Raw genomic sequence first — 23,562 nt, 5'->3', positions numbered from 1 at the left:
GCCTGCTTCTTCCTCTCCCACCCCCCCTGCTTGTGTTCCCTCTCTTACTGGCTGTCTCTCTCTCTGTCACATAAATAAATAAAATAAATAAAATCTTTAAAAAAAAAAGTTAAAGAGAGAATCTTGGGACAGTTGTGTGGCTCAGTCACTTAAGTGTCTGACTCTCAATCCCAGCTCAGGTCTTGATCTCAGGGTTGTGAGTTCAAACCCCGTGTTGGGTTCCACACTGGGCATGAAGCCGATTTAAAAAAAAAAAAAAAGATAAAGAGGGAATCTTAAAAGCAGTGGGAAAAAATCTGTTACGTATAAAGGAAAGCCCCATAAAATGAGCAGAGTTTTCAACAAAAACATTGCAGGCCAGAGGGCAGTGGAACAATATATTTAAAGTGCTAAGAGAAAAAAACCTTCCAAACAAGAGTACTCTACCCAGCAAAATTACTCTTCAGAATTGAAGGAAAAATGAGTTTTCCAGGTAAGCAAAAACTAAAAGAGTTTTTAGGGGGGATTAAAATGTAAAGCTTTATAATCCATTTAAACTTAAGCTATTATCAACTTGAAATAGACTGTTACAAACATACGTTGTTACATATAAGCTTCATGGTAACAACAAAGCAAAAGCCTATAGAAGATACACAAAAGATAGTAAGCATACCACTAAAGAAAGTCATCAAACCACAGAAGAAAAAGCAAGAAAGGAACAGAGGAACTACAAAAACAGCCAGAAAACAATGAACAAAATGGCAATAAATATATACCTATATGTAATTACTTTAAATGTAAATAAATTCTCCAATCAAAAGACAAAGAGTGGTCGAATGGCTTACAACAAACAAACAAACAAAAAACAAAACAGAACAAAACAAAAAAGACCTATCTATATGCTGCCTATAAGAGAGTCACTTCAGATGTAAGGACGTACACAGACTGAAAGTGAAGGAATAGAAAAGATATTCCTTGCGAATGGAAACCAAACCAAACCCAAACTAAAAAGCTGATGTAGCTATACTCAGACAAAATGGACTCTAAAACAAAGACTGAGATAAGAAAGGTTTACATAATGAGAGACTATGGACTATGAGAAACAAACTGAGGGCTACAGAGGGGAGGGGGGTGGGGGAATGGGATAGACCGGTGATGGGTAGTAAGGAGGGCACATATTGCATGGTGCACTGGGTGTTATACACAACTAATGAATCATCGAGCCTTACATCGAAAACCGGGGATGTACTGTATGGTGACTAACATAATAAAAAATCATTATTAATAAAAAAATAAAAAAAATAAAAAAAAAAGAAAGGTTTACATAATGATAAAGGGGTTAATCCAAACAGACCATATAACATGTATAAATATTTATGCACCCAACAAAAGAGCATCTAAATATTAAGTATGTAAAGCAAATAGTAACAGACCTAAAAAGAGAAATAGATAGCCATACAATAATAATGGGGGACTGTAATACCCCACTAACAACAATGGATACAACATTCAGACAGCAAATCAATAAGAAAACGTTGGCCTAAAATGACATATTAGATAAGACAGACTTACTAGATACATATAGAATATTCCATCCAAAAGCAACAGGATACAAATTCTTCTCAAATGCACATGAAACATTCTCCAGCATAGATCATATATTAGGTCACAAAATAAGTCTTAAAAAAAATTAATAAGATTGAATTCATCAAGCATCATTCTAACCAAAATTGTATGAAACTAGAAATCAATTATAAGAAAAAAGCTGGAAAATTCAAAAATATGTAGAGATTAAGTAGGTTGCTACTGAACAACCAATGGGTCAATGGAGAAATCAAAAAATACATTGAGATAAATGAAAAAGCAAATACAACATAACAAAACTTATGAAATACAGCAAAAGCAGTTCTAAGAGGGAAGTTCATAGGATAAATGCCTACTTCAAGAAACAAGGAAAATCTCAAATAACATCTTAACTTTACATCTCAAAGAACTAGAAAAAGAGGAACAAACAAATCCTGAAGTTAGTAGAAGGAAGGAAATAACAAAGATCAGAGCAGAAATAGATGAAATAGAAACCAAAAAGACAATAGAAAAGATCAATGAAATCAAGAGCTGATTTTTTGAAAGGATAAACAAAACTGACAAACCTTTAGCTAGACTCACAACGAAAAAAAAAGAGGGACAACTTAAATAAAATCAGAAATGAAAGAGGAGACATTACAAAAGACACAAAAGATATACAAAAGATTATGAGACTACTATAAACAATTATATGCAAATTGGCAAATTGGATAACCTAAAAGAAATGAATAAATTCCTAAAAACAGACAAGCTTCCAAGACTGCATCATGAAGAAAAGGAATAACTGAACAAGCCTAATTACTAGTAAGGAGACTGAATCAGTAATCAAAAGCCTGCCAACAAACAAAAGCCCAGGACCACACAGTTTCACTGGTGAATTCTACCAAACATTCAGATAAGAATACCAATCCTTCTCAAACTCTTCCAAAAACAGAAGACCAGGAAGCACTTTCAAACTCATTTCACACAGCCAGCATTACACTGATACCAAAAACCAAACAAGAACATCATCAACAACAGCGACAACAAAACCAAAAAAAAACAAAACAAACAAAAAACAAAAAAAAAATTATTTCTGATGAAAATAGATGCAAAAAATCCTCAACAAAATATTAGCAAACTGAATACAACAATACGTTAAAAGAATCACACACCATGATAAAATGGGGTTTATTCTAGGAATGCAAAGACAGTTCAATATCCACAAATCAAACAATGTGATATATATTTATAAAATGGAAGTTAAATATCTGATTATCTCAATAGGTGCAGAAAAAGCATTTGATAAAATTCAATATCCATTGATGATAAAAACCCAACAAAGTGGATACAGAGAAAACATACCTCAACAAATAAAGGTCATATATGACAACCCACAGCTTATATCACACTCAGTGGTGAAGGCTGAAAACTTCTCCTCTAAGCTAAGGAACAAGGCAGAATCCCCATTTTCATCACTTTTATTCAACTTTTATTTTAGCATTGGAAGTCCTAGCAGAGCAACTAGGCAAGAAAAAGAATTAAAGTCATCCAAATTAGAAAGAAAGAAATACAACTGTCACTATTTGCAGATGGCATATTACATATAGAAAACCCTTAAGACTCCACCAAAAAACTGTTAGAATTAATGAATGAATGCAATAAAGTTGCAAGATACTAAATCAATACAGAGAAATCTGTTGTGTTTCTATATACTAATAACAAACTGTCAGAAAAAGAAATCAACCAAACAATCCCACTTACAATTGCATCAAAAAGAATAAAATACTTAGGAATAAACTTAACCAAGGAAGCAGAAGACCCAAGCACTGAAAACTATAAAACATTAATTAAAAAATTAAAGATACAAATAAATGGAAAGATATTCTGTGTCCATGAATTGGAAGAATATTGCTAAAATGTCCACACTACACAAAGCAGTCTACAGATTCAATACCATCTTTATCAAAAATTCCAATGGCATTTTTCACAGAAATAACAAAAATCACTCCTAAAATTTGTATGGAATGGTAAAAGACCCTGAACAGCCAAAGCAATCTTGAGAAGAGGAACTAAGCTGGAGGCATCACACTCCCTGATTTCAAACTATATTACAAAGCTATAGTAATCAAAACAGAATGGTACTGACATAAAAACAGACAAATAGATCAATGGAATGGAATAGAGAGCCTAAAAATAAACCCATGCATACATGGTCAATTAAGAGAAAAGATCCAAGAATACCTAATGGGGATAAAAATTCTCTTCAATAAATGGTGCTGGGAAATCTGGACAGCCATATGCAAAAGAATAAAATTGGACCATTCTTTTTATACCATACATAAAAATTACCTGAGAGTAGATTAAAAGCTTGAACATTAGACCTGAAACCATAATACTCCTAGAAGAAAACACAGGTGGTAATTTCCATGACTTTTCTCTTGACAATAGTTTTTTGGATTTGATAGCAAAAGCAATGGCAACAAAAGCAAAAATAAAAAAGTGGAATTACAGCAAACCAACAAGCTTCTGCACAGCAGAGGAAACCATCAACAAAATGAAAAGGCAACCTATGGAATGGGAGAAAATATTGGCAAATCATATCTGTAAGGGGTTAATATCCAAAATATATAAAGAACTCATAAAACTCAATAACAATGAAAAATAAACAATTGGATTAAAAATGGGCAGGAGATAGGAACAGGCCTTTTGGATTTTTCAAAAAAGACATACAAATAACTAACAGGTACATGAAAAGATGCTCGAAATCACGAATCACCAGGGAAATGCAATGTGAAACTACAATGAGATCACATCTCACACCTGTTAGAATGGCTGTTATCAAAAAGATAAGAGATCACATGCTGTTGAGATTGTGGAGAAAGGGGAACCCTTGTGCACTGCTGATGGGAATATAAATTGGTGCTATAGCTACTATGGAAAACCATATGGAGGATCCTCAAAAAATTAAAAATAGAACTACTATATGATCCAGCAATTCCATTTCTGGGTATTTATCTGAAGAAAATGAAAATACTAACTCAAAACATACATGCACCCCCATCTTCACTGCAGCATTATCTACAATAGCCAAGATATAAAAACAACCTAAGTCTCATCAATGGATGAATGGATAAAGAAATTGTAATACTCATGTATATGATACATACACACACACAGTGGATTATTACTCAGCCACAAAAAAAAATATGAAATCTTGCCATGTGCAACAACATGGATGGACCCTGACGGCATTGTGCTAAGTGAAATGAGTGAGACAGAGCAAGACAAATACTGTATAATTCTCAAAAACAAAGAAAACAAGCTCATAGCTACAGAGAACAGATTGGTGGTGGCCAGAGATTGGGGCAAATGGTTGAAAGGAGTCAAAAGGTATAAACTTCTAGTTATAAAATAAATAAGTCATAGGGATGTAATGAACTGCATGGTAACTACAGTTAATAATACTGTATTGCATATCTGAAAGCTGCTAAGAGACCAGATCTCAAAAGTTCTCATCATAAGAGAAAAAAAATTCTGTAGCCATGTATGATGATGATGCCAGTGACATTTATCATGGTGGTCATTTTGCAATATACACAAATATTGAATCATTATGTTGTACACCTGAAACTAATACAACATTGTATGTATGTGTTTTACCTTAACAAAAAAATAATGTTATGGGTGCTCCGATGAGGTTTTCTGTAGTACAGAATGATGAGGAGAATGGGAACCACCGCCAGACCTTCTGACAGGGACCCCACATGCACAGTGGTCCTGTTTCCTTACTCAGAAGCTGAGCACTCAAAAAAAAAAAAAAAAATCCCTCAAACTCAACCTCATACCTTATAGATTTAAAATAGATAAAATAATGTTTAACACAATAAAGCTTGATGGTATAAAGACATTTCCAGCCTTTTCCTTGTAAATTAAAATAAAACAATACTTATTAATAACAGAAATTTAGTAGAATGGCAAAATGCTATGATCATCAATACAGAAGATGGGAGGGACTAGCTATTTTTACCCTGATAGTTACAGGAAAGAAACTGAGAAAAAGAAAGTTTGAAAAATCTTTCCGAGATAACCTAGTATCAATTCAAGGCCAAGACCCCAGTTCAAAGCCCACGCTCCTTCCTGAAACTACAATGCTGACTTACACTCAGATTCTATTACTTTACTAATCCGACGTCATGATTTCCTAAAATGAATTTACTCCTGGGAGAACAGGAAAACTAGGACAAACCCACAATGTCATTCCACTAAGATATGCTGGTGATGTCCATTTAAGTTCGTAACCACTGAAGAAACAGCTTCCCATGAAGGCCTGCTTTGCCGTGTATAGGCAGAAAATGGGGCCTGTACACCACAAGCTACTTGGGGGCAGAGAATGGCTCTTATTGCTATTTATTTCCATAATACAGAGATGCTGCCTGGCACATATAGGCAATTAATAAATATTTGTTGAATGATTAAGTCATAAGTGCATAGTTACAAAGTCATCCCCACAGCCCTTCTTGCATCCAAGTGTCCTTATGAATATGTGAAAACATAGGAGTTCAAACTTCCTACATTTACTCATCCAAATGCTTGTATCTATAGAAATGGGAATGACTAGAAGTTGGGGAGAGTGACCTAGATTCTCCAAGAAAGGAAAACAGCCCTGACCCCACTGTCTCTGTGTTCTGGAGAGTAAACTACTTGCATAAGCTGAGAGACACATCAGGCTCATACTATTTTGTTCTGAGAACCTGCCTTGTGTTAGGCACTTTGCATGCACAGTAAACACGAATGGCATAGAAACTGAGGTACAAGTGGCTTGCTCAAGGTCACACACGTTTAAGAGGCAGGACAGGAATTCTAACCAGATTTCCTAGATTCCAGGATTCATGCTCTCCCACTGCAGCACCATACTTTTCAAGATATGTTAAAAGATACAATTACATAATGAAAACTATATCAAAATAAAACTGCAGTCAATTTAAGTAGCATTTAATCATGATTACAAATACTTTACTTGCACTTACATATTGCTTTACAATTACCGTTCTTCATTGCACTAACATGATTGCTTTCAGTTCTTTCCTAACTCTTTCAGACAATCAATCAATGTTATTTGGACAGTTAAAAAACACTTCAAAAATGTGGGATAATATGTTATTGAAAAGTTCAGTGACATCTTCAAATTAAACAGCAATTTATCAAAGCCCTAATTGCCCACCAGATTTACAAGTGACCTACAAAACCTGTGAATGCCTCCTAAGCATACATAAATTAGCACGGCCGCTTTATGAGGTAGTAAGTCCCACTGTGCCATCAAGCACACGCAGGGGTAGCACATCGTAGACTCAATTCAACAGCATTCCTAAATGTTTAGCTCTGATCTGCATTTACATTTCCTGTGTTAACACCTATAAATGAACTGTGCAGAGACTTCGGCAAATAAACATGATAACCATCAAAGATTTTTACTCTAGCAGCACAGTGCTGGAAAATGCAAAAGATTTTACATTACAGAACTAAAAGATCATGTAGCTGGCAGGTGGGAATGGTCAAGTCCTGTTGAGTCATGGCTAGTACTACACTCAGCACTTTGCAGAAAGCGTGACACTGACATTGTTCAATGTGGGAACTGTTTCTAAAGTAAATGAATATGCCTTGTGTGCTGCATGCTATTATGAATTTCGAGCTACATAAATAGAAGAGACTTTCATATAGACTCTACAGAAAATTCTGCTTTCTGCTCCAAACTGTTCTTCCCATAGACTTCACAGACCTCCACCCCTACTCCCTGGCCTCCAGAAGCTAGAAGGGTGGACTTTCCTGTCACCCAGCACTGGCTAGGCGCTGGGGGGTGGGGGAAGGGTGGGGAGAAGAAAATGGGAACAAAGAGCCGTCAATGACTCTCCACCCTTCTATTCACTTTCCCACTCTGGGGTTCAGGTTGTACCGCCTGCTATCAGCATCACAGGAATAGTAACAGAGGACTAACTGCTGACAACAGCAGTGAACTATGATTCTCAACTCCCACATACCCCACAGGCACCCTAACATTATGATAATCACAGTAATGCTGCCACCCTCTTACGGAATTGTGCCCAAGCCTCTGATGGTATCGAGACTCTTCTGTGGTTCCTTTGAGTCTGGAAAGGGTGTAAAACAGATGCAAAAGATGCTTTTATTTGGACGTATACTCTGGTGAATTCCTGGTCTATGTGAACTTTTGCCATGTTTCAAAATGCCTTTAACAATGTCTCCTGCCTTTCTAGTCTCCAGTGATACTCTGACACCTAATACCATAACTCCAATAACACAACGGATTTCTTTTCTGAATATACACCAAAAGTATTTTAACTAATATGGATGTGTAAACATCTAGAAACTACTAAACATAATTTTGCTCAAGCAGACTGACTCCAAAAATGAATTTTCTTTGTATTATGTGAAAACTAGGACATGGATTTATGACTATGATTTTTTCTTTTATGACTTTTGAATTTGACCAGCATCAGTGGAATGCAGACTATTTTAAAAATAATACTTTTAGAGCTGCTGGCTTTTGTTAAACTTTGGTAAATAAATCTAATTTTTTATTAGAATTCGTAAAATCTCTTTAATTATCAACAGAACCAGACCTTTAACATATCTACCTTCTCCTCCAAATGAATGACTTAAGAAAATTTTTGTATTTTATAAGAACGACTCATAAACCTGTTGTAATGTGTGCTTTAAGCAATTAACTAGACAAAATATTTTTAGCATATCTTGACTATAAGTGAAAAAAAAAAAAGAATTGTCTGACAGTTTCTCTTGTTTATTCCAGTCACATATCACAGAATTCAAAGCATTTACTAATGTGTCAGACTGTGGCAATTAGCTCACATGGATAGTTTAATAATATATGAACTACTGTGTACTGTATACTGCTAACAAATTTATTTGCTGCACCAGTTATAAACCAGCATAGCCATTTCAAGTTCAAAAATTAAAAAAAAAAACATCACATCAAATTAGTTCAATAAACAAATCACTGAGCACACACACACATATATAACTATTCACTTTAAAAGCTGATGGCATCACTGAACAACTGAATATGAGAGATTTCTAATAATATTCCTTTTAAAATATCTCATGCTATTTAACAGACAACATTCCAAAAATATGCATACCTAACTCATTTTCAATTGCAATGTGTTCACATGAATCCCTTAGAGAAGTATAACAAAAATATGCGTATTACAATGTACCCTAGCATAAAAGATATACTGATAAATTTCTATCATTGAGACAAATTTCAAGCTCATCGTTAACTGATAATATATGCATGTCAAGGTGAAATAATAATACTGCAGCTAGTTATAAATTATAATTTAGTTTTACATGGTTGATCTTTGCTCCCTATACAATTTAAATAAGGTTATTTTGACATATATTGGCAATAGTATTAGCTAGATGTCTAGATGCATTCAATTTATCAACCACAGCTTTTATCAAATTATCTCTTCACATTAAAAAAAATGCATTTTTAAGAAAAGTGCTATATCACAATATAAAAAACAAATTCTTCCTCCTTTTTGATGCAACATTAATGACACATACATAACGTTGTAACCTAGCTAGAATAAATTGTTTTTAAAACTCCATTATGTATTTCTGTGTGTGTATATGTGTGTGCTAACTGAATATATCTATTCAGTTCCATTTGCCTTTCTAAGAAGATCAAATGTAGGCATTCATTTTCCATTTAACTGGAAAGATCAAAATGTTTGAGAGATAAGGCAGATAGTAGGGAGGATAATTTTTTGTTGTTTAAATTACGTTGCCATTTAAATCATATCGCCCAAACACAAGTAGAAATAGAAAATTTTTAACTACACAAACTGCAGCATGTAAATATTTCCACTGGGCAAACTGTCAAGACAAACTGGATAGCATCAGTGAAAGTAGGTCTGTACTTTCTTGGCTATACAACTGGAAGGAGAAAATCTTCATACAAGAAACCTCTTCAGATAAAACCCAGTTTTTCAGCCAAACAGCATCTCCTCGCCCTTCCCCAAAGTCCCTAGTCAGCTAATTTCTAAATGTTATGAGTTTTTTTCGAAACAAAAACGCTATTGGCTCTTCTGCATTCTTTACTCTTATCCAAGGTCAAATTATCCAAAATTCAACTTTTTTTAATGCACAGATGAATGAATATCTAAAACTTTACTCAAAGTTTAATAGGAAAAAAAAATCTCCAACCCGATATTTTATATAGATATTCAGAAAGACAGCACTAGTGATTATATAATTTAGAATAAACAAAATACTTCCAAAATAGTAGAGTCCAATAAACCTTCCAAAATCCTATTACGCCTTTACTAATACATTGGAAATAATTACACTGATAAAAGTAATCTAATCATTTTTAGTAACACCAGATAATACTATCTCAACCAGTTAAAATTTCAAAAGCACTTTGGTGGTAAATGGCAGTGACCTAAAATTCCATTATCACAGCCCAGATTTCACTAACTTATCTATATTTACTTTGTCAACCCCCAATATAACAATATAGCTACAACGCACAATAGAGAAAATGAAGAGTTCCCACCAGGTTTTCACAACAGGAAAAAAAAATCTGCTTCTATTTTTTTCCCCATGGAAAAACACATGAACAAGATAACCATATTAAACTAAGAAATGGTAAAAGGTACTGTATAAATAATTTCAAACTCTCTATAAAACATACTAATCACAAGTTCAAAGACAGTAACATTTCCTCATCAAGAATGTTCTTTAGCAGAGATTTATCATCTTTTGAAATATAATATAAAATTAATTCCTTAATAATCACACAACTATCTTCATAGTTTACAGGGATAGCAGTTCATTAAAACAGAGATACTCATTAACACATTTGGAAACTTCAGGTGATTTATTCTTTATCTTAAGATCTAATAATTGATATAGATTAGATACATACTCTAGATAGATACATTCTCTAGTTAATACTCTAATAAGTACCACACCAAGGTAAAACAATAAGTTTGGAAATTTCAAATGCCCAAATATTTCTTCCATGGCTCATATTGGTGTTCTATTATTGTCTTACCTCAATGATTTTGTCATGAATTTCCAGGCCATCTGCTCTGTCAGCAGGTCCATTTTCCAAAATTTTTGAAACATAAATTCCTTCTGCTGATGTTTCTTCCTTATTATTCTATAAAAAATATAACCTTAGCATTAAGAAAGATGTAAACAAAATTTTAGTTGGTTAATGGACAATTTAGTAAATGTAACATTGTCAATCCTCCCTAAACATGTAACTCCCTCTCTGAGCTGGGGATTTGGCACTGAATTTTAACTTACTTAATACCAAATAGTCATTAATCAAGATGGCAGCTTTAATGAATGAGTCCAACATCTCTGACAAGATTATCCATTTACTTCACGTTTTTGAGTATACATAAAAAGCTATGAGGAAAGGGTATGTACAAGGTGATATTGACTGGCTTCGAAGTATTATTTATAAAACCTCTTACTTCTCAAGAGATGTAGCAGTTAAAAAAGGTTACAAGAAAACAAAAGGCATATCCAGCCTCACTTATATATTTGGTTTGAGATGTGGCCACAGTTTTGAAAATATAATTGAGCCAGTGATGTGACAGATTTGGAAATATAGCTCTGACTGTATTCACAGGGGAGAGTAGGAGCTTGCTCAAGTGTAAAATCCCAAAAGATCAACTCTAACTGCAAGAGAACCCTTTTAAGGCTAATTGTTACACATTTCCAGGTGCAATGAGCCTAATGATTAGTTAAACCTCAACCATATAACAGATATAATATAAATAGGACACTTCAGCCAGTCACAGGAAAACAATTATGTTGCAAAACTTATCTAGGTAAAATGCCCAACATACTATAATAATAATTTTACATGTCATTTTACTTCACGGCGGTTTAAATAAAGTTATTTCTCCTTAATTAGCCTTCCTTAACGTGAATCTGAAGAGCCTCTTAAAAATGTCCAGTGTCATCTAAATGTCAACCACGTAAGTGGCATTTTATAAAAATATTCCTTAGGGGAAGAAAAAACAAAAAGATATGATGAAAAGACGTTTATCTTTTCATAATATATGGGGACTGTTCTAGAAACAGAAGCACAGCAGTCATTAGTTGCTAGGTTTTTGAAATACTAAACAGTAAGGGGGAAATACGTCATTGCCATCCTGACCTAAACATAGCATATGGCCAACAACTCTAAGACAGTTTCCTTGGACAACATGTGCAATGCAGGATGCAAGAATTTCATGGCAGCTTATAAAAAAAATTAAAGAACATGCTTTTTTTTTTTCTTAAACTTTACCACCTTTTCCTAGTTATGGTGAAAATTAAGTTGATGTAGTATTCGAAGGATATAAAAGAACTTTTCGACTACAGTATCTGGTTTAAGTTTATAACTCATGCATCTTGAAAACAATTGGCATCAATATAGACAATATTATTCATTCACTTAAAAAAAAGATTTGAGGGGCGCCTGGGTGGCACGGCGGTTAAGCGTCTGCCTTCGGCTCAGGGCGTGGTCCTGGCGTTCTGGGATCGAGCCCCACATCAGGCTCCTCCGCTATGAGCCTGCTTCTTCCTCTCCCACTCCCCCTGCTTGTGTTCCCTCTCTCGCTGGCTGTCTCTATCTCTGTCAAATAAATAAAAATAAAATCTTTAAAAAAAAAAAAAAAAGGATTTGAAAATATTGAACCAACAATATTTCAAATCAACTATCTTCCTTTAACATGGCATTTCTTATATAACTGTGAAAACAATGATCCCTTATTTCAACTTATTTTAACTGTTTATTTCATCGATCAACATGCATTATAAAATGCCTGGTCTGTGTTAGCCTCTGAAAACTGACAAGCTGACTTAATAAGTAGAAGGTATAATCAGGCAATCCAGTTACCTAATATTATCAAGTAGAAATTGCCTATATACATTATTGTGAAGTTTACCAATGGGGCTACCCAATGTAAATAAACTATGAAACATACTCTCTTTTTTTCTAAAGTAGCAGAGAGGAACAAGTTTGTTAGTTGCTGGGTTTTTTGTTTTGTTTTCTCAAAAAAATATGGGTATGTACTGGAATATTTGCATTAAGGAATCTGATATTTGATCATAAGCATGATTTTAAAGATTAAACCACTTGTTTAGCTTATTCAAAATCTAGAAATGAAAGCTGTCTTCTATTATTTTATAATCAAAGAGTGAGTTATGCATGAACAAGGTAGGTTACCTGATTTGGTCGACCTCCTATAATGTTGAATCCCAACGTGTCATTTTCTCTTTCTAACACGATGGTGAATGGTTTATGTTCTCCATCCTAGAAGAAAAGGGATAAAATAACTAGGTAAGAATGAAGAGAAGAGAACAGAAGAGAACAGAAGAGAAAAAATAGATGCTACCACAAACCTTTAAAAAAAAAACCGTCAATAAATTAACATTTGAAAAGAAGAAAACCTTAAAATTAAGGATGGTTGAATTTGGGAGAAGGTTAATTTCTTCCTAAATTTAGTTTGAATATACGAATTTAAAAAAAAGTGCTTGTGAGAAAAAATAATTTTCAAAAATGTCTAAAGGGTTTTATGTTTTCACACATCAATCTATCTTTTATTCTAAAAGAGTATCTAATTCTGGCTTCATTGTAATTTAAAACAGATTTCTGGTAACTCTACAGGTATCTTTATTTTTTTTTATAGTAGAGTAAAATAAAGAATCTCAGAATTATTTTATATAAAAATTTCACTTTGGAAAATCTTGAAGGATTGAAGTAATAGTGAGCTATTGAGAAAATTCTTTCAACAGTAATATTTGGATTGTTATTGTAATGCAGGATCTAGGTTACAGTAATCCTAATTTTCAATGGTATTCTAATTTGTTTTTGCATAATTCCCACAGAATTTTAAAAAGAAAGGATTTGTGTTAAGTTAAATAGTCTGTATTTCTTCTTCTGGCAGCCAGATAATAGTAAAACAAATGGGAATTATATCTACAATCTGTTTATTAATAAAGAACAATTTAAATACAAAATGAAATAGCACCAGACTAGGTAAGGTTTATTCATGGTTATGGGTATTATTAACTGTCCTAGGAAATTACATTTGGCAATTCATGGTAAAACTCTATAAGCACCATCACCACTGCTATCACCATCACCACCTCTTCCCAGGAGCTTTTCCCAAGCAGTGCCCGCAGCAGCCCCTACTGGTAGTGGAAAAACACTTCTGAGGAGCAGAGAGAAACCTTCTGACAGTCTGCAAACCATGGGCAGTTTTTCCTCACTTCTCAGAATCATAGCTTGACTTGTTGCATGGACTTCTCTGTCACATAATTCCAGATGCTGTTACTTTCCATCAACAATGGCTTCCCTACAACCTTGAAACAAGACCTGGTAATACAGAGCACATTTCTGAGCTTCTGAGTCTTCCCATTTTGTAAATTTACCTGGCTCTAAATAGGATACAGGAAGAATCAGGGATAGCATCCAGTCTTCAATAAGCATTGTGCTTCCCTTTATCAAAGTAGAAACATTTTAGTCCCTCACACTTCAGTTGTTTTTGTTTTTGTTTGTTTGTTGGGGGGTTTTGTTGTTGTTGTTGTTTTGTTTTGTTTTGTTTTTAGATTCAAGGACAGAAGCTTCTAAACTCAATGCCTGGGTTGGAGGCAGTGCAAAGCAGTCCCAAACGGGAATCATCGTGTGTTGCTCCTCCCCAGGACGCTGAAGAATGAAAACAGCTCCTTGAATGGAGTGCAAGTTCTGCTAAATCCCTGCTCACCATGGCAGCAACCAACAATGTCAAACACTTTGCAGAAGTCCTCCAGAAGAGAAGTAACAGCTTTATAAACAAGCCTCTTCACAGGGGGTGCTGCAAAGAGGCTTGTTTACTCAGTCTGAAAGCGGGCAGTCCACCAGCACATTTCGGGGCCAACAGCTTCGACAAAGAAGGGAAACAGCCGCTGCCCAGGGCTGTCTGACCGCAGATGGATGTGGCTGCTCTCAGATTTGGTTCCCCAAACCACCCCCCCCAACACACACACAGACACACACACACACTCCACCAATGATGAAATCTCAAGGCAGTGAAGGACTCTTTAGGGAAGGTCAGGGTAATGAAAACTCTGCAGGTCTAAGAAATCCCATCTGTTAATCTCTCAACTCAAGGTTTTCCTGGTTTCTCACATCCCTGATAGCCCCTGCACTGAGTAGAAGGTGGCCGACATGGGTAGTTTGGCAGGAAAACTAAGTCATTCAGAGCTAAAGGTGTGTGACTGACAAGGCCACAGGGATGCTGGGGCAGCAGCAGAGGGGAGGCAGGGTCGGGGAAGTCCTCACTTCCTGGCTTTCCTTTTCTGATTGGCTTTAGGCACAGGCCAAAGGTACAAAAAAATGGCAGAGAGGGTAGGGCAGGAGAGTGAAAGATGAGGAACAAGGGTCGGGGTGTGAAAGTGAGTTTTCCTAATTCTTCTTTCCCCATCGAAAAGCTGGAATTGAATTTGTTTAATTCGTTCCAATCCTAATATAAGTGGAAAGGGGACAATCCTTCTCAAATGCAATACTGATCCATCCAAAAGGTACTAATAGTGTATGCAGTATGGTCAGGGCGGGCGGATGCTTCCCACCTCACGGTAAGGAAGGATGTCACCGCTAAAGGAATCTCAGAGTACCAGAAAAAAGCGGTCCTCTTTCCACCCCAAACAGTCCCCAGGTGCCCGATCCCTCTGCGCTTACCGGGCCGTGGCCGCCGCCCAGGTCTCTGGCGAAGTTGCGGACGTGAGCCATGTACTGGGCGAACTTCTCCTGGTACCTGCGGGCCGTGAGCTGCACCTCGCCCTGCAGCGCCCAGAGCTGCGCTAGCAGCGCCTTCTCGCGCCGACTCCAGTAGAGGACTAGCGGCCCGGGCCCCCGCCCGCTCCCGCCGCGGACGCCCGGCGGCCCCCCGCGCGCGCCCCCGCCCTGGCGGGGCCCCGGCGCCGTTCCGCAGCCCCCCCGCGCGAACACGTCCACGCCGCCGCGGCCGCCCGGCCCCGAGACGCCGTCCCGCCGCCGGCGGCGGGCAGGGCGGAAGGCGCAGCGCTCGACGTGCGCCGCCAGCTCGTGCAGCCGGACCGAGCGGCCGCAGCCGCGGGCGCGGTAGTCGCACTGGATGCGGAGCTTCTGGATGAGGCTGCGCAGAGGCGGCACCCGGTACAGCTTGCCCGGCGCCAGGGGCTGGCACTGCAACGGGCACCGGCGCCGCCGAGCCACCCAGGGCAGCAGGCAGCTGGCGCAGAAGACGTGTCCGCACGGCGTGCACAGGGGCTCCTCCAGCACCTGGCAGCACAGCTTGCACTTGAAATCCGGGTCCACCGCTTCGGCGAAGCGCTCCAGGGCAAAGCCCATAGTCGGCAGGGGGAGAAGGGGGAGCAAATCCGAGTCCACTTTCTCCGAAGCCCCGTCTCCCCGGGCTACCCCTGAGACGGTTTCCCTCACACACACGGCAGTGGCCGTGGCTTTCGGAGGGGAAGAGAAAGATGGGGGCTTGGGATCCCAGAGTTTGTTTGGCTTGAAGTTTTCAGGCTCTGGATGGGTCCCCTGACTCCGCCGTATTGACGCTAATAGACGCCACCTCAGTGACACCCCCCCACACACACACCCTTGGCCTCATTCGCGGCTCTGCAATTTATTTTCTTTCAAATTTTGTCCGCGGAGAGCCGAGGCCAGCTTACAATGTCCCAGTCTTCAGGCAGAGCTGATAATGGGCACAGCGCAGATGTTGAGAAACAACTTTTAATTCCACCAGAATGTAAGCTCAAGGAGAGCAAGATTTTTGTCCGTCGGTTTTCCGGTGAATTCTCATCCTCCCGCATCCAGTGGATCTTCAGTAAATGTGTTTGAAATACATGCAATTCTGTTCTCTCAAATCAGCTAACTACAAAATCACCAGCTAAGTGGCTGCGACCTTAGAAAATCCCTGTGAGGTATCTACAGAGCCAGGCTTCTCAAATCGCGATCCAGAAATCAGGTGAGTGTAGGGAGGCGGGATGAAGACTGACAGGGAAGATGGGGAAAAGGCCAGGTGCTCGCCCTAGGACACCACCCTCTTAGAACTTGAACTGCCATTCAAGGCCTCCTACCGTCTGAGGACGCCAGGATTCTGTTATTCGGCAGTCTGACTCCAGGTTCAATCACCACACCAACCATCTTCTAATTCCACAGGTATTTTACCAGTGGGAATGGGAATGTGATCATTAAAGGAAAAGATTATGAAGGAAAGCAGCAAAATAACAGTATCTTATTTACCGTGAATATACAGTTTAGATCCAAACTACCCCTTCTTCCATTTGACTCTTTAAACTGTGTCGCATGCCAGGCCCTCCAGAAAACATGCGGTAAGGGGTTCCCTGCAAGCCCTCCTTCCCCAGCTTCCTGCACCATGCTCAGAAACTTAGGAATGCAAAGCAACCCCATCACCTGGCTACACACCACTTGCTGCCATTATCCTGAAGCTACTTCACATGCTTCGGATAGGCTTCCTAAATTAATCACTGATGATTCCTCACTGCCAGCTGAGCGCTGTTTCCAGAAAGCTGTGTACTTTTGTACAGCACCAAATCTATCAGTTAAAAAACATGAAAAAGGCTCCAGATTTTGTCCTTTAAATCCTTGGTGCTAATTGAAGAATTAGCTAATAATAGAGGCTACTAAAACCCTTCTGCGCCTTCTTTCTAGTTGAAAGATGAGATTTTATTAGAGCAGTTCAACAATGAGTGAGGATCCTGGAGTGGCTTGCCAGATATTTGATATGCTTTTAAATTTGTTTAAAAATAAGATGCCGTGTTTCACATTTTATACATGCAGATATGTAATAAAGTGACATTTGCCACAATGCTCCAAATTTCCTCCTACCCTTTGACCTATCTTTTGCCAGGTAAATAAACAAATGATAAATTCCTGGACAAATAAATCATTTAACGTTAACAGTGTGAACATACTCTCGTGAATTGTATAGACCAGGTAAAGCAGAATGTTATAGAATTTATTCAAATAATTCTGGGCAGAAGGGATCTATTCCATCTTTTTTTGGTTATTGAAAAAGCTATGACTTATAGCTAGGGCTTGACATTTATTGGTTCACAATAAACATAATGGCAGTGAGAACATTTTAAAAAGAGAGTAAAGAGATGGAATCTAAAAAATATTCTATTGAGGTATGAGCAAAATGAGGCTTGCAGTTACTTGAAAAAAAATAAAAATAGTTATACGATGTCCATCGTCCACCCATGCAACTCTCATCCCAAAAGTAAGGAACGTGAGCAGATTATGGTATGAGTAATTCCAGAATGTATAACATTTTGATTGTTAAAGAGAAGATGAATGTCAAAAACCTTGTCCACAGAGAATAACAAGTTTAAAAAATGAGAACACGTGAAGTGAGGCCAAGTAATGAAGTAGGCCAAAAGGGAGCTTAGGAAAATCTTTTACGTGAGAAAATACAAGCTACGGCACTTCCAAAATAGTGAAGTACCAGGAGAAAAACATTGCAGAAATCCAACACTAAGGGAATGGACACGCCCCGGTGAACCTCATGGACTCTTCCCATCTGAAATGCATGATAAATCTGTGACAGCACTTCAGCCAAACCATATGATTTCACTTCCCAGACTACCACAGGTTATTCTATATATTAGGAAAACTGTGATATCTTAGAAAAGTTCAGGTGATCGAGGAACGTGGAGCCTAATTAAAGTTAATTAGCTTAGGTAAGCAAAGAAAGCACTTGGAATACGTTTAAAATATGCCCAAATATTTCAGCAAAGCAGCTCTAGTAACGTTTAAATGTCTTTTGGCAAATGAGACAAATAGCACCTTGCGTCATGACCTTGGGCATACCCTTTTGTTTTCACTGATGATAATTTTCTTTTAATCTCTGGCTAGTGAAAGTTGCATGCTGACTAGCAACATGAGGAAAAGCTGAAAAGCAGGCCACGGTCTTCCTTCTTGTTGGGCAAAGCCAACTTCTAGCTGTCCTGCAGGTTGGGGCCAACACCAGGCCTGTCACCTTTGATTCAGACCAGACCTGAGCATATGTTTGCCAACCGAGAGGCAAAGGAAAGACAGGCCAAAGACCATGACATAACAAAATATCTGTAAGTAGTATTTGGTTGGGTATTTTCAGCGTAGAAACTGGTTTTTGCTTCAATCCAGTGTCATATATGCATGAAAACAGATAAAAAAAACTAACTTGCTATATTCCTTGGGCTAATTCCTAGCAATAGTGAAACCAGAGTATGCCTGCGGGTGTTTCCAGTGAAAGGAGGCAGCGTTCCAACCTAGCTCTGAGTCATCCCTACTCTCAAGATGAATAGGGAATCTGAGAGCTACTGATTGTTAAGTCAAATGCTAACAGATCTGATACTGAAATGCTATATTCCAAGACTCAGAAATGATGATTGGAGAGGTGAAAAAGGAGAAAGATCATTTTTTCCCTACCCCAAGCATAGATATTACTTCATAGCAACTCATGTGTAATTTTTTTCATATTGTCTCATGCATTTGATTAGGAATCATAAAATCAGGAAGAGATTTAGGGAAATTTTGAAGAATTTCAAAGAAATTTTTGAATAAATAATTTTTATTTCATACATGTTCATATAGCATAAGTTGGTGTTTTTAACATGACAATAATTTTTACATCTTCTAAGAACTTGAAATCTCATCATTTATATATTTTCCCTGAATCCCTGGTCATTTATCATGAATTAGTATTATAATCTATAATCCAATGCATTTTTCCAAAGTAACCTAAATTTAAGCTGTAGTCAAATAAGATTACGCTAATAGGAGAGGCAAAAATATCCAGCAGTTCAGGTCAAAATAGTGACTGTGGGATATATTTCTGTGTGTGATTGAAGTTAACATTCATTTTTGTTCTTATCATGATATATTCTTGTGTAATAATCCAAGATCAGAACTGAAGCTAGTGGCATAAATAAATGTGTTCATAAAGCATGAGATAATAGCACAGTCAACCTGAGAATATTTAAAAATTCTGAACGTGATAAAAACAGTAAGAGATGCTGAGTTGACCCTTGAACAACACAGGAGTTAGGGGTTCCAACCCCCACACAGTTGAAAATCCACATAAAACTTTTGACTCTAAAAAACTTAACTACTAATAGCCTACTGTTGACAGGAAACCTTACGGACCACATAAACAGTTGATTAACACAGATTTCATATGTGGTATTCTTACAATAAGTAAGATAGAGAAAAGAAAATATTTTTAAAGAAAATCATAAGGAAGAGAAAATACATTTATAGTCCTGTAAAACAATCCACATATAAGTGGATCCATGCAGTTCAAACCCATGTTATTCAAGGGTCAACTGTATTTGAAAGCTTATTAAAACAAGACAGCTATTTTTACAAGGTAAACTGGTAACATGCCAGAGGAAGACACTTTTGGTTATGGGTTTTACTCTTTGGAAAATACACAGTGAAGCCCAGGGAACACAGAGCAACATCAATCCTTAATCATCCCTGTTTGTTGACATGTAATCCATTAGGAGTTATTTGCTGTTATTTTGCTTTTCAATGATTTTTGGCAAAATGAAGAGTTAGAAGGGGCAGCATAACGGTACCAAATGCCATTTTTAAGAGGACTAAAATAAGGTGAACAAAACTATTATGTACACCAAAAGAGAGTAAGTGATTTATAGTAATTATACAGTCTCTATGGGAATGAATTATCAGACCAGGCACAAGGAAGACTCTGAAGAAAAAAAAAGTTAAAGTGAGATATTAAATTAAATATTGTGGCAACTTTGAAATCAACTATGGACTGATTTTCTAAAGTCCTTGAGGTATTACTTAGGGTAACATTACTATCCTATTTAAGAGAAGCGTGCTGTGAGAGATGCTTTGTACAGGAAGGCATATTAAATCCTTCATTTAATTAAGCTTGATTTTGTGCTTTATCTTTGTGGATCACAGTCACTGACAAAGAGAGAAGGTATCAAGAACAGCTGTAATAGCTAATATGTAATAGTTCTTTGCTATGTGACAGACACAGCCGTATGCTTTTTCAATGTACAATCTCCATTCAATTCTCCAGTGATCCATTTTAGGTAGATACTATTATTATCCCCACAATTTGTCCAATTTTATACAAATAGAAAGTGGCAGGACCTGGGATTAAACCAAAAGCTGCCTCATTAAAGAACTCTCACTCTGAAACACTACTCTGTAAAGACTTTCCCCCCCACATCTACTATAGAATAGTTATTAATGTCTTAGTTATTAATGTCTTAATAACCATTCATAATTATATTACAATATGATTACATACTACAGCATGATATGTGAAGCAAGTTCAAGTTCTAAGCTCCCAAATTCAGGGTTCCTATTCTTTATTAAGGTAAAGTAAATCCCAGCATTACCACCAACTGGCTGATTAGTCTTAACAAGTTTAGTTAACTTTTCCCTCACTTAGTTCCTTCTCATCTATAAAATGAGAATAATTATTACTCCTCCCTCATTGGCTTGTCATGAGATTGTGTAATAAACATGACATAGAACCTTGAAGCACAGTATTATATAAGTGTTTACCCTCATTATTGCACTCCAGAAATATTTTATCAAATTATACAGAGAGCAGTGTGAGTATACATGTCCCACCACACTGAATGTCCTCCCTCCAAAAAAATGAAAAAAAGAAATATCATGTTATTTTAATCTGCATTTCTTTGTTTACCAGTAGAGTTTGATGTTTTTAATGTTTATTGTCCATGGGTATTCCTTCCTGGGATTTACTCTTCACATTTTTATCATAATATTTGAGGTTTTTTTGGTAATTGATATATGAGCTTTTATCTACTAAGGATAGTAATTTTATCAGCCTGTATAACATTTTTAAGTTCTGTTTATGATCATCTGTCTTTGAAAGCTGAGGAAAGAAGAGCGTATGTTATTCTTCGCAAGAGGATTTTAAAACATAGGTTATCAATTATCAGTCGTATTTTGAGAAGAGAAGAAATGAGTCTTTGTTTTGTATATATCCCACCACATCCATTAAATAAATCTGTATTTCTTGTTATGTGCCTAGAGAGAAGAGTGTACCATTGAGTGCAACTTTGAACATGAGCTAAGGAAACCGCTTTCTTCCTTCTGGAGTTTTCCATCTGATTTATTGAAACCCCCAAGAATAATCTTTCATTTATGTTGCAAATCTTGTTCACCAGTTTTGTGATATCATTTAACTTTATTTAATATGTGCTGTGCTAAAATTGTACTTTTTATGAAGAACAATTTTTTACACAACTTTGTATTCACAATGCAGTATTCAGCAAATGTTTATTTAATGTTAAATAAATGATAGTTTAAATTATGTGCAATTTTGGTTCATAGTTAAGGTTATGATTAAAGTATTCATTTGCAGAGTCATTCCACAACTGCACACCAAGTTTCTGATTGTAATAGAGAGGTTGATTAATGCCACTCATGGGCTTCTTGTCCACCTCCTAGCTCCATGTTGCTTGCTCCCATCAGATCTATAATCACTATCCAAGTTATAAGCCTGTTGGATTAACTGTTTTCCCCTCAATCCTTTCTGACTCAGTGCCTTTCTTTGTAAAAAATTTTGATCACAGTTGCTTATCTTTTTAACCCATTTTCAGCTGTTTTCACAATGCCCTCCTGAGTAATCCCTCTTCTATTTCCAAGAATCTTTATCATATATTCAAACTTTCCTAGGAAAACTTAACATCTGTCATTCCAACTTAACTTGATTTTCCTGTGACAACTGAATTCTCCCTCAATAAACTCAGGAAAAACGAAGTAGTTCATATCCCTAATCACTAAAATCTCAGAGCTAGAAAAAGGGATGATATTTATTCATGGTCTAATTACAGACACATGAATACAACTTTGAGCAATCCATCCCACCAAAAATTCAACTCATGCTGGTCTAAACGATAGGTTGGGGTCTAGAGCTGGGTTAGGCTTGGGTTCATCCAGTGGCTTCAAGTTGCCCTCAGTAACTCAGGTTGTGCCCTATTACGACCCTGGCTGCTTCTAGGGTTGGTTCCCCTCAAAGCTGAAGGACAGGTGCCACTAATTTTCAGAGTTTTGTTGAGTGCTCAAGCAGGTAGTTTTTCCCAGAAAAGCAAGCAAAGAGCTTTCCCAGAATCCATCTCCCAACCCCCCCACCCAAATCTTGAGTCTCACTGTCCATAATTGCACATTAGAGCACTCATTCCAGAACCAGTCACCAGCAAAGGTCATGTCATTATGTTGACTGACTCAGACTGACCAGGACCCACACCTGAAGCTGGGATGTACTCAGCTTCTCCTGGGTGAACAGGGTTCTGGCAGAAACAAAAGTCTGAACCAAAGCAGTCCTCTTTGGAAAAAGAACAGGTTGTAATTAATTGACTGCTTACTATGTTCCAGACACTGCGCTAAGCTTTCAACATATTTTAGTCATTTACAAGTCAAAACAACTCTTGGAGGTAGGTATTCTCATTGTCATCATCTTTGTTTTACAGATAAAGAAACTGAGACCTAGAGAGTTTGAGTGACTTGCTCAAGGTTTTGGAGTTCTTAAGAGGCAACACTGGGATTCATACTTGGACATTTAGCTTTGTTCTTAACCACTAAGCCAAACTATCTTCATGCTATCCACTACGTGATCTATTTTTTGGGGGAAGTCCCTGGTGAAGACTAAGACTTTGTAGTTAATGTAGTCCCTGAACTGAATCCTAGCTCCTTTATATACCAGCTATGCAACCTTGTGGGAAATGATTTCACCTTTCCAAATATTAATATTTGTACCTGTAAAATGAGCAAAATAATGACTCTTACACACTGATTGTGTGAAAAATAATAAAATAGTGCTTATTTCCCTGATACATGAGAGGTATTTAATAAATGGCAGCTCTTGTTGTTTTCTCTGGGGAAACTTAATTTATCTGAGGGCATTTGTAAATGTAAAATGTAACACA

The 23,562-nt window shown here is 37.1% G+C and overlaps 1 protein-coding gene across 1 annotated transcript in view; it reads right to left on the bottom strand.

Moving 5' to 3' along the window:
* Positions 1 to 15,961, bottom strand: part of PDZRN4 (PDZ domain containing ring finger 4) — a 339,731-nt gene extending 323,770 nt beyond the window's left edge. Inside the window, exons 1-3 of the mRNA XM_040642339.1 lie at positions 15,311 to 15,961; positions 12,818 to 12,904; positions 10,643 to 10,750 (exon numbers count right to left, since the gene is read on the bottom strand). Of these exons, the coding sequence (XP_040498273.1) occupies positions 10,643 to 10,750; positions 12,818 to 12,904; positions 15,311 to 15,961 (846 nt within the window). The remainder of the gene's footprint in view (positions 1 to 10,642; positions 10,751 to 12,817; positions 12,905 to 15,310) is intronic.
* Between the last annotated feature and the right edge of the window lie 7,601 nt (positions 15,962 to 23,562).

The sequence above is a fragment of the Ursus maritimus genome, unplaced genomic scaffold (genome assembly GCF_017311325.1).
Source record: "Ursus maritimus isolate PB19 unplaced genomic scaffold, ASM1731132v1 scaffold_26, whole genome shotgun sequence".
NCBI lineage: Eukaryota > Metazoa > Chordata > Mammalia > Carnivora > Ursidae > Ursus > Ursus maritimus.
Note: the sequence above shows the minus strand (reverse complement) of the source record. Positions and strands in the feature narration are given on the sequence as shown.